The sequence below is a fragment of the Haliaeetus albicilla genome, chromosome 5, assembly GCF_947461875.1.
Source record: "Haliaeetus albicilla chromosome 5, bHalAlb1.1, whole genome shotgun sequence".
Lineage (NCBI taxonomy): Eukaryota > Metazoa > Chordata > Aves > Accipitriformes > Accipitridae > Haliaeetus > Haliaeetus albicilla.
This window is the reverse complement of record NC_091487.1, coordinates 26,959,901-26,972,354: the sequence shown is the minus strand read 5'-3', so window position 1 is coordinate 26,972,354 and position 12,454 is coordinate 26,959,901. Positions and strand designations below refer to the sequence as shown.

The window sequence follows — 12,454 nt, the reverse complement described above, 5'->3', positions numbered from 1 at the left end:
GGAGTTTTTGTGATCAAATGATGTGTATGTGGAAACAGAAACAAGGCATTCCTTGAAATGCTGTACGAGGAAATGGTACAGAGGTCCTTGAAGATGTATACATGGGTTACAGGAATCACAGACCAGCCTTTGCAAAGGGGAATAAAGTCAACATCACACCTCTATAATGTCTTACCAAGGAGCAGTCATATTCTGCAGAAATGTATTAGCATGTTTTTAATCTGTAATCAAATTGCAAGGTGAGAATTTCCCTCCAGGGAATAGCAGAGGAAAAAACCAAGATACAAACATTAGTGAATGCACAGCAATTGCACTAATACATAACTGTCAGTTACAAGGCATCTTTACCAGAAGGCAGGATGCAAAGTGTTCACATTGAGGTTGTTTAATTAGAACAAGTAATGGTTACAATCATTAGAATAATATTATTTTCCATAGGTGCTTGAATGAGTTCCCTGCAGATCCCTCATGGCTGCATCACCTAGGAACCAGGAATAAAAATATAGGCTCTCCAGCTCCAAATGCACAGATTCTTAAAAACACAGTATACCAAGTCTTATCCTTCTCTAGTAATGGGACCTGCAGTCCCTAGAGAACATGACTGTGTTTGAGCAAATGTGACAAGGAGTCAATCAATCAAACACAAGAAATACAGCCATAGTCAGGAAAAGAAACCAAGAGAACAGGCCTGGCTGCTTTGTGATTAAAAAACGTGTTCTTTCTTCCTACTGACCCATCTACTTACTCCACCTTCCACCCACACGATGCTGTGACGCAAAGATACATAGACATGCTTATGTTTCTGCTTCTACAGTTTCATTACGTTACAGGACCTGTAGGCACATATCCGTTAGCACAGTAAAAAGGCACCAAACAACTTCAGGTATAACGGAATTGCTGGCAAGCTGGAGAATACAAGCCACGCGCACAACAGGAACAGAAGTTTTCAAGCTGTCAGAGGCACAGTGAACGTCACTGTACCATCCAAGGAATTTCTTTCATCCTCAGACAAGCAATCAAATATGATTTCCTGAAAAATCCTTAGAAAGCTATTTCCCAAGTGTTTTGGAAACTGCTCAACAGATGAAAGACTGACATTTTCAACTCCCAAACTTGCTGTCTTCGTTGTATGTAAAGTCACTTCTATGAGACACCCAAGGTGTCCCAGTTATGTCACTCAGAATGAGTACTCATCTTTGAGTAAGGTGAACTCAAAATCTTAACATGTAAGATAAAGAGGTAAAGAAAAATGCTACGAGATGTAGCCAGGAGTGAGTCACTAAGGCTAAAGATATTGAAGTGGAAACCAGAGTAATGTTCAAGTTCAGAGGGTCTGGAAAGAAACACAAATTAAGACCAATCTCACTGTCTGCCCTTTCAATTAGATAGGGTTGTTTCATCTGTCATAGGTTGTGGGAAAAAAAATTGAGTTCAGCTAGCCAAAAAACACTGACAGCAACAGTAAGCCCAGACTGTGCATTACATGAGCCTGCCTGATCTGCACAGAAACAGAGGTCCTTGAGAAAATGGAGCTTTCTATTCATTCCCAAGGAAATGATGATAGTCAGGACAAAGCTGGAAAGTGCAGCATAGAAGGAGAAGGGCACCAGGAACAGCATCTGCAAGGGGTGATTTAGTTTCCCATAGTTGGCATAACCACAGCAGGCTTGGTAACGGTGGCATCTTCCTCTTTCCATTGAGAAATTATAGTTTTCAGCTGTGTGTAGAACTGCACTCCCTGCAGGAAAGGAGAGAGACATGGATCGGATGTTTGGCCTTATGAATTCTTCAGGTCTCCACTAGTGGTGTATCAAACAATTTTTGCTTTATCTACAGAGGGTTGAGTTTTCCTCTGTGGGAACAATTCCTGTCAGCCTGTTCCTTTTACCAGTTCCCCAAAGATGCTGGTTCTGTGAGAAAGCCTACTACTTAGTTCTTACTCCCTTCTTAAATCTCCTGGAAAAAGACTTGCTTTTTTATATTTAAGGAAAAAAAAAAAAAAAAGGAATTGGCTACTGTAACATGCGTTATGGTGGCTGTGATCACTGGCTAGACTTCGGTTTCCTGGTTGAGATGGCTTCAAAGTCTCCTTACTCATGAGGTCTGATGACAATCTCCCCATTGCCATTTATAATGTGATTTATCACAATTCAACCCAGTAGAGTACTCTGAATCAGTAAGTTACCTGCTTGCCATAGAAATTGGTGTCCCCTCTGAAAGAAGCACGAGACCCGGTGAAAGAGAACATGGGCAGAGGTACTGGGATTGGAACATTGACACCCACCTAAACCAAAGGAAAGCTGCCATATTAATCACAAGAAATAGCAGATTGTAGAGTACTCTTCAAAAGTTACCGCATTTTCTTTCCTTAAATCAGAGGCTGGGTACTCTTCGCCGAGTGATTAGTCAGTACAGCTGGATGGCTACCCACTGTAAATGGTGAGTACTAAGAACAATTTTAGCTTGCACATACCTGCCCCACGTCTACTAAGTGAGAATATTTCCGAGCTGTGGCTCCATTGGTGGTGAAGATTGCAGTTCCATTTCCATAGGGGTTATTGTTCACCATCTCAATGGCATCATCCAAAGTGTCTGCTTCCAGAACCACTAAGACAGGCCCGAAGATTTCCTCCTTATAGCAAGTCATGTTTGGCTGCCAAGACAAACAGCAGAAAAAACAGCTTGTATATAGGATATAATAAACAGGATATAATAAAAATATCCTCGTAAACAGGATATAATAAACACACATGCTGCTAATGGTCAGGATATTCCTAGGATCACCCATTATACTGCATTGCCACAGGCCATCCTTCAGTCCTCTTTGCCTTTTCACCATTTCCCATGCCCTGCCATCTATCTCGTCCACTAAAGAGGGCATCACTTTTCATCTCCAGAGCACCTTCTGCTTTTACTGCCTGCCTAACCTCTCTTACAGATTTTTTCTGACCAAGGCTGATTAAGACGGGGATTAATGCAGGCTAGTTTACTTCAGTTCTTGTTGACAAAGTGACTAGAACCTGCTGTCCTTTCCAACTCAGTGTCCAGGATTAATGTCTGATAATTAGCAACGTCTGACACATAAAAAAACCACCAGTTGGAGAGTACCTTAATCACTAATAGCTAATACAGCAAACTACAAAACATTCATTTGACAAGGTATAAGTTTTACGTGGCTTACGATATTATTAACCACTGTATAAGAAAACTAAGAATCACAAAATCTCAGTGAAAGTTTTGGGTTTGAATACCTAACAATATTTATGACACATCTCAGGAAAGTGAAGTATTTTAAGATGTTTAATGAAAATTAGGCAAGAAAATTCTGAGACAGATTAAAAGCCTGAATTATGTAATAGCATAAAATCAATAAAATCCTAAGAATACAAAGTACAATAGCAGAATTGTCAAGATTGGTTTGCTATCATGGAATCACTCACCAAAAGGCCCATGAGGAATGAATACTTAAATGTTAAGGAAATCACACCAGCTAATTGCATAAACATAAAAGAATGAATTTAGGTATGAAAACTCACGTGGATATGTACCTGCTAAAGAATATTGCCCCATAGTAGTGTCCATCTGTTACACACCATGCATTATGTTGAGAGGTTGACTCAATGAAGTTGCGAATATGTTCAACAACAAAGATTTTGTACCTTATCCTGTATTATTCTCGTGAAGATTTCCACAAATATTTAACTTCTGTTTCTGCAAGTACTTAAACTGCAAACTGCAGGAATGTGTAATGGAGGAAGGAAAATTTCAAGTTTGGCTGTTCATCATACTCTTCCTTAGGTATCTGCTGCTGGCCATTACTACAGACGGATGCTCAACAGACATCTAGTTTAACACAGTACAAACTGCCCCTATCTTCTTTTAATTGGCTGCAATCTATTCAAGTTAAGATCATTAACCTCATTCAGAGTATGCTGCACTACTGCAAATTCTTTTATCACCTCCACGACAGCATTACAATGAGCACTTCATTGGAATTGTGCAAGGGAAGGCTGAGCCATTTATGGGCTTTCTAGCTGGTGATTATTGATTACTGACTGATTTGGGTAACCCGTTTTTCGGTTATACACTATCAAGCACTGGTTTCGGTCATCTTACCTTGACATTGGCAAGGATTGTTGGCCCAACAAAATTGCCATTTTCATAGCCCTTCACTTTGATATTACGTCCATCCAGAAGAAGGCTGGCACCTTCTTTTACTCCTTTCTCAATCAGATGGCAAACCCGTTCCTTAGCTTGGGGACTGATTAGAGGCCCTAGATCTGCTCCAGGCTGGTCTCCTGTGAAGAGGCAGAGATGCCAAGTTTTTAACCCTGACAGCTTCCTCTTCACAGGCATCGTGGAGATAACTACACTGGCAGAAAAGATCTGAAAATCCTGACGTTTCTGAGACAGAGAAACAAAGATCTGAGATGTTAATGAACAGGAGTAATAGCGTGCAACTCTCATAATCAACAAATAAGAGAAGTCATAAGCATAAGCATAATTTTAGATCACCGGGAAGCCAAAATTCAATAGATTCTTCTCAGAAAGGAAACTTTTCCCCTTTGCAGGACTTCACTGAACATAAATGAAAGATAATTCTCCTAGAATTAATAACAGTCTAGTTTTTCCAAAGTACTTGTTTCCATTTTTCCTTTTTATTGCATGCTTACTACAAATTGGTAGGTTTGAGTTAAACATAGGACATAACCTCAAAGCTCCAGTTGAAACAAGACCGATCCTGTAAACCTTGCATCACAGTCATACTGCCAAGCCTTCCTACATACTCCTACCTCCAAGTCTAGGGCTGTGTTTCCCAGTCCAGACATTCTGCTAGCTCCTACCCCTACACATCAAACCTATGGTGCCAATAGCTCCAAGGGACACACCGCAGTAAGGCAGATACACCAACCTAAAAAGGTACAGTTGTACAGAAGTACCTCATAAGAAATTATCACAGTCTGTACCTGCATTTACACGTAGATTTTTGGCTCTCTCCACAAGCTCTGGCAGCCATTTCTGAGCTTCTCCCACTAGAATTGCTGTAGACAGGGCCATGCAGCGTTGGCCAGCTGCTCCAAAAGCAGCTCCAACCAGCTGGTTCAAGGTGTTCTCTTTGTTGGCATCAGGCATCACCACACCGTGGTTCTTGGCTCCCTGAAATATAACACATACACAGTCTCCCATTATTAACCACCCCAGCCCACTTCTCTAGCTCTCTGGCAATATCTTCATATAGTAGCTATGACTCTGCTACCAACAGGCTGGCAAGAAGGGCAGCCTCATCACTTAACTATCAGTAGCAAAGTCAGCTTCTGCTGCTGAGTAGCGTTAAGTCTCAACATTCACAGGAGACAGAGGCAGTCTATGTGCTGAAGTGTGCTCCATTCAGACGCATTACCATGTTGGCCTGGACTCTCTTGCCATTCCGGGATCCTCTCTCATAGATGTACTCGCCAGCCTGATTAGATCCCACAAAGCTGATTGCTCTGATATCCGGATGGTCACAAATGAAATTCACAGCTTCAAATAGGAAATAATACATTATAACTGTGGTGCACAAATGCTTCCCTCTGTTCCCATCCCCGCAGTGCTAAATTCATGGATCTTTCTTACCGAAATTCTTGCCTCTGTGTTTCCTACATCTGAGTTCCCCCACTGCCTGTCTATGCATCTCTCCACTAACTCCTCAGGACATGTACTCCTGCCCCTGTCCCTGGCTCTCTGCCATCTCTTCATGCTTTGGGCATCTCCCAAGGCACCTGAGCGATGCCAAAGCAAAGTTATCGTTGTCTATTTGTATCCTCATGTTCTGAAACTACTTGTATGCTGTAAAAAATATCATGTTAGGAGCTAGAATACTGGCATCCACTGTATATTCAGTGAGACATTTAATTCTTGTTTAGGCCTCCTTGGGAAACCAAGATGATTTATCTAATTACTTCAGTTGGAGCTTAGGTTGCTAAAGAGAATTTGAGCACTTACATGCCTTGGGAACTCTGACCCCAGCCCCCAAAATTTTGTCCACCGTATCTCCTGAAAAATTTGGTGCAAGATGGCAGACAATCTTCTAGTCACTTCCCTTCATGTCCATCAAAAGGGCTGAAGCATCTGTCCAAACCTATCTAACAGCAGCAGTACCAGACTCTCCAAACAATACCTCCACTGAACATATACAACACTTACAGACTCCAGCCATCTCCCAGGAAGGGCTATTATTACCTTCATGTTGTCCATGGATGATATTCAGGGTCCCATCGGGGGCACCAGCATCCTGAAACAGCTTGGCAAGGAACATGAGTGCTCCTGGTACACGCTCAGATGGTTTCATCAAGAAGGTGTTTCCACAAACCATAGCCATGGGGAACATCCAAAGAGGAATCATGGCTGGGAAATTGAACGGTGCAATTCCAGCACACACACCCAGAGGCAGACGGTAGGTGTAAGTGTCCATGTCTTTAGTGATGGAGGGCATGGTCTCTCCCAGTATGAGGGATGTCACACTGCAAGCATGTTCAACCACCTCTGCAGCAGAAAGGGCAATATGCCACTGGATGATCTGTTAACAATTAGTCCCCGAACTCCCTTCTCACCACTGCCTTGACCCAAGTCTTTCTTCCAGCCTCTTTTCCCACAACTTAAAACTCATTGTGCTCCAGAAAATCCCTTTGCTCTGCCAAGCACTGTGAGCTCATTGTGAGTGGATTCCCTCTTGAGTGCATTGTATGTCACTGTGATAGGACCACAGACATAACAGCCCCAGTAAAAGAAGCACAGGTATAGTATTATTGTACCTTAGACATCTGAGCCCAAGCAAGAAGTTCTTATCCCTTTACAGCAATTTGTAGTCACTCCTAGGAAAAGGAAGAATCTAACAACTTGGAAGTGATTTAAGAAAACTCTATGTAAGGGAACTTTCCAGGTCAGAATTACAATTTCCCCCTTTCTTTCAGTAGGAGGCTATGAAGGGAGCTACATGTACAGAGTACCAGAGCAATCAGTTGCTCAGGAGACCTCCTCCCTTCCTATGGATTCTTAAAGCCCCTTTTTTAACAGGAGGAGCCAGCAGCTTACGGAGGCCTCGGAACACATCTCCCTCAGCATCAGCCAGGGTCTTCCCTTGCTCAAAGGTGATGAGTTTTGAAATTTCTTTCTGAAAATGGAAAACACGAAGTTTATGAACATTAGAAAAGTGCCTGCCCATGAAATAGGGTGCAGGGATAAGACAGTTTAACAGAGAGTTGAACATCACAATGAACAGACTGGGCAGAACGTGCAAAAGCCTACACTGACTGATGTGCTCCTTGCAGACAAGAAGCCAATAAGCCACACCAGTGACATTTTAGAAAAAACAACCGTGGGTTGGCTTGTCCTTTACAGCTTTCAGGTGTCACACCACAGACACACCAAAAAAGCAATCAGGGAAATCCAAAGACATAGTAACATACTTGTCCCACTTGTCTTTATCAACTGGCACATTCTCCATCAAGGCTGAAAGTTCCTCTTGTGGTCTTTTGGTAAAGGGGCAAATGCAGAATAATATTGCCTAAGAAGCACTGCCTCTCTGTCCCCATTTGATGGAGAGTGCTTTGCTACACCTCTCAACAACAGTGTCTCAGTTGGCTCCTCAATCATGGCAACAACGCCTCATCAAGAACTCTGTAAACACCAAGTCTCTCAATTTAATTCCTAAAGTCAATTGCAATGCATTCAGCAACAGCCATCACACACAGCCGTGGTGCCTCACCAGATTGTCTTTGATGAGTTGTTGATAACGCAGGAAGATTTGCTGGCGACTCAAAACAGATGTTTCTGACCAGTTCCAAAAAGCCTTTTTGCAAGAAGCCACAGCTGCCTCCATCTCACTGGCCGTGGCTTTTGGTACACGGCCAACCACTTCATTTGTGGCCTGAAGGAAAAAACAAACCGCATCAAAACTCATCTCTACCTGTCCCTACCAACCATTCAATGCTCCACGCCACACACCTAATATCCTTGTTCTACAAGGAGCTGTACTTCTGAGGGGACAACACAAAAGAAACTCCTTCCTTGGTGCACACAAAAGGCCTGGGCTACAACTGGAATAGTTCTGAAAACCTCCACTCCACACATCTCAAATTAGGCACCCAGAAAGCTGCAAATGCAGTGCTGATTTCCAAGTTAGAGTTGAAGTGACTTGTCTATCTTGAAGCTTATACAGAGTGTAAGGCAAAGGTTTCTGTGGACTGTGGTCTTTTTCCTCTGCATCATCTTGGCTCATTTGCTGTCCCTCTTGCACACTAAATGAGGCAAGCTTCCTTTGGAAAAAACAGTGTATAACTATGCAATTGGCACTGATGTTAGTTTACCTAGACCACTAGGTCAAAGTAAGATTTTTACAAGCAACCTTAGTTCTACAGTATCTTAACTTTAAAAGCTTGTCTTTGCCAGTTTAATCTCCTTCTAACGCACTCTTAAAAATTAAATCTGCTTTGACATGACAAAAACATCAGGTACATCACTAAGAGAGAAACTACTCAAGAGAAAGAAAATTAAACAAGAATGTTCGTCACTGCATAGAGACCAAATGAACTTCATGAACATGGCTCGCTGCTCCAATCACTTCCACAAAGCAAATCAAAATAGGGCTTTACATAGATATGTTTTCGAAACTGCTGTCCAAATACTTACTAGGGGGGTCAGAATTCTGAGTGCAACCTCATTTCCATTTGTCTTTGGCAGGGGACTCAGACAAGTACAAGTGCTACTAATCTAAGACTATTTTGCATTGCATAGCATCCAGCCTCTAAATTCACTGTGAATATTGTCACTCACAGATAGAAGCTCTCTGAAAGGAGAGGAGCTTCAGCTGTCAGGATTTTTTACCTTGGTCTGAGAGTGAAATTAGTCTCTGTCAGGGCTTCACATTCAGCTGGCATCAAATTACACCCGGTTGATTTCACATACAGGGTGAAAGAAACCCTTCAGAAATCTGACATACTGATCACAGAGCCTTTCTATGACCAAAAAAAATGTAAGCCAAGTTTAAGCTTCCTTTCCGGAGATCAGGGGTTTACTACACAGGGGAGATAAAGGAGGTCATCACTTTGCTAAGACTGACATTTCATGTGAAAAGAAAATCGAGAAGCAATTACACAGTGCTAAATCCATCTTAAGCTCCAAGTCTAAACCTTTCTCAAGAAATGTATGTACTTTCCCCTTTTACCAAATGCTTGAACAGAGGCACAGATCCTTGCTGCACAGTGATTGCTAATATATAAGCTGAGACCACTTCACTTACCGGGTTGTGGATATCAATCCATTCAGTAGTTTTGGACTCAACAAACTTCCCATCAATGAAGAGTTTGGTTGTTGGCTGCGGAGGACAAAACATTGGACAGTGAGTGATCTTTGACTCAAGGTGCCTAAATACCAGTGTGCCTTATTACATGCAAGCCTTCATCATTTACTGCTACGCTGCCCACTAGAGAGTCTAGATCCAGTATTTACAGCAAGACCCAGCTAACTGCTTAGGCTGAAATTTGTCATGCTCTCTGCCCCATTTTTCTCTCACTTTACACCAAAATTCTTTCTAAAATCAGTTATAGAAAAAATACATTGCTATGTTTATGTTCAGAACTATTTCAATTTACTTAATCACCCAATATTTACTAAGTTAGAAAACTGAAAAACCACAATTCATAAATATTCAGAAGAAACACTTAAGAATTCACCTTGTGAGAATTCCATGTACCCAGTGCACACTGTGCTGTGCTTCCTTTCCATCAAGCCACTAAGTAGGTTCATCTCTCCAGCTCATAGCTACAGGCATAAAATTGGACTTTCCCCACTCCCCGTGTGGTCCTGCAACTAAGAGCAAGGAACCTGCATCTGCTGAGTTCACAATGACTGTCCTGGCAGGCAGCACAGAAGACAGAACTTTCCAACTCAGATGCAGAAGAAAGAAAAAGAAAGTTTGGAATCAGGAGTTCAGGTAAACGTAGGGCAGAAGGAAAGAAGGTAGAAGGTACCAGAGGTAGAAGCTGTAACTAGCACTGAATAGGCAACAAAACTGTATCATGCAGAAAAACAGATTGGGACTGTATAAATTAAGAAACCAGAAACTAGGAGTTGATATTGGGAGGTAAGGAGAGAACTAGGAGAAAGCAAGAACCAGTTAATCATGCCACAAAACAATGGCTTGAGGTGAACAGGTAAGAGGAAGGGGAAATGGATCTGCTGGGTGAAGAACAGAAATGGGACGGATCAAGAGAACTGGGATAGAAACCCAAACATGTCAGGAACTCTGTGAAGAAATTAGGATGTGGAATTAGGAGAGGGAGATGAGGACTGGGATGCTATCCAAGGTGTAATGAAGGGAAAGAGATCAGAGGAAGAATCAGGAACATAAATGATGTTGGCTGGACAAGTAATGACAGTGAAAAGTGGAGAAGAGTGAAAAAAAGTGAACAGCAATAAGAGTTGCAGCAAGCTGAGAAAGCTCGGAGATGAGAAAGCTAGGATGAGAAGTGTAAAGTAAGACTGTTAATGGATAAGCAAGACCTAGTGATTTGGGAGGTAATACCAGAAGTGAATCAAAAATAAAAAGTTGCAGATGATTGTGTAGCTGGAACTACTCTTGGGAAAGAGAGGCAGAAGTCTGTGCCTATGAAAACACAATCCCCTCTAGAACCTGGAAGGAAGCGCAGGAACTTGACTGAGTTTCCTGACTGTCAGAAATGGTCTTCTAGTGCTGGTCTAAAGAATGACAAACTCCTACCGCTATCAGTCACTCCACTGGCCCAAGTGCCATGTATCTGCACTGGACCTACAAGCCCCAGTGCTTTATGACCCATGTGGACTTCACTGCAATGGAATTTATGCTTTTTTCAAATTGCTAAAAAGGGGTATCTAGACAATTGCACAGACAAAGAAAAAATATTTCAAGCAAGCCAGGAAATGCTGAATTAAGATTGATTGCACTTTCTCTGTAAGATCACCACCTTTCATCTGTGGAGAATAAGCCTGCTGTGGGAACAAGGACTGTAGTAAAGCAGACTGTTTGGAGAGTCATGATTTAGCTGTTTAGAACTTGGAAAGTGTACAGCCATGGATACCAGAAGAAAAAAGGTGCTATGACAGCTAAAGTTGTTTGATAATACCCAAAGAAAGTCAGATCCTCTCTCTGCCATAAATAGATGATATGAGGCCAGTCCACACAGCTTGAAACAATCTTTTTTTCACGCATTATCATTAGTCATATATTCTTTTGCTGAATTTCATTTTTGCTGATCTTACTGAAGAGATATACACGGTAAAAGAAATCTAAAAATTGGGGAAAAAAATTGGCTGGTGTACATGTAGCACAATGCATGCTACATAAGGAACACGGAGAAAACTAATCAGGACGTGATTAACTGAACTAACATATCGCCCTTGGGTGTACCTGTTGAGCCAGGCAGGGCTCGCTACAAGAAGTAACGTGAGGTGAGGTGATTCCCGGAGCGGAGGGAGCTGCCCAACCGCGCACTTCGTGGCTCCGGCGTCAAACAAGTCTGACATTGAACTTTTTTTCCTTAACCCCCGTTGAGCACGGGGGCCCTCCGTGCCCCGTGCACGGGCAGCCCCAAACGCTTGCTCCAGAAATACCAACCCGGAGCCACGGGAGGCGAGGCGAGGGGAGGGGAGGGGAGCTGAGCTGGCAGAAACGACCTTGCAAGAGCAGACCCGAGGGAAGTCTTCCGCCGGCTGCCGAGGGCAGCGGCGGCGTCCGGGCCTTTCCCGCGCCCTCCCCCCGCCCGCGGCCTCTCCTCAGCCCGGGCGGGGCCGCCTCCCAAGCCCCGCGGCCTGCCCCGCCCGCCGGCTCCGCTCCGCGGGACGGGCACTCACCACCGAGGAGGAGGAGAAGGCGGCGGCTGAGGCGATCCAGGGGGCACCGGCTCTCCGCGACAGCTGGACGGGAGGGGAAGCACAGACTGGCCTCAGGGCTCCCGACTGCCCCGGCCCCCGCCCCCCGCCGCGGGTACGGCTAGCGCCCACCGACGCCTCACCGCGGCGCCATCGGCTACTCCCCGCTCGGGACCGCCCCACCCACGGGGCCCCGCGGCCAGCTGGGCCGCGATCCCCGCCGCGGCGCCCGCCCACCCCCCGAGCCGCGGGATCCGCTGCGGGGCCGGGGGCCGCCGCCTCACCCTCAGCGCCACGCGCCGCCGCCCGCCCCAGGCGCCGCGCGCCACCGCCGCCGCCGCCGCCATCCCGACCGATGGTCGCTGCACCGCGGCCCCCGACGGTCCCCCTTCGCCCCGCCCCCGCGCTTCTATTGGCCTCCCGCGCACCGGCCTCGCCCGCTCCGCGCCCCCCTCCGGCGGGGCCCTCGCGGCCCGCAGCCAATCGCCGCCAGGAAGCCCGTCGGCCCCGCCCACCACCTCCACCGCCCCCCGCTCCGCGCCGTGGATTGGCCGCGAGACCTAAGCCG

General features: G+C 44.7%; 1 protein-coding gene across 1 annotated transcript; it reads right to left on the bottom strand.

Moving 5' to 3' along the window:
- Positions 1 to 201: 201 nt before the first annotated feature.
- Positions 202 to 12,280, bottom strand: ALDH6A1 (aldehyde dehydrogenase 6 family member A1). Its single transcript, XM_069783915.1, has 12 exons — positions 12,171 to 12,280; positions 11,869 to 11,931; positions 9,281 to 9,355; positions 7,748 to 7,909; positions 7,075 to 7,153; positions 6,223 to 6,525; positions 5,402 to 5,523; positions 4,968 to 5,157; positions 4,117 to 4,298; positions 2,474 to 2,653; positions 2,186 to 2,284; positions 202 to 1,738 (listed from the first exon to the last, which is right to left on the bottom strand). The coding sequence occupies exons 1-12, from the start codon at positions 12,231 to 12,233 to the stop codon at positions 1,634 to 1,636; spliced, it is 1,623 nt and encodes a 540-aa protein (XP_069640016.1). The 5' UTR covers positions 12,234 to 12,280; the 3' UTR covers positions 202 to 1,633.
- Between the last annotated feature and the right edge of the window lie 174 nt (positions 12,281 to 12,454).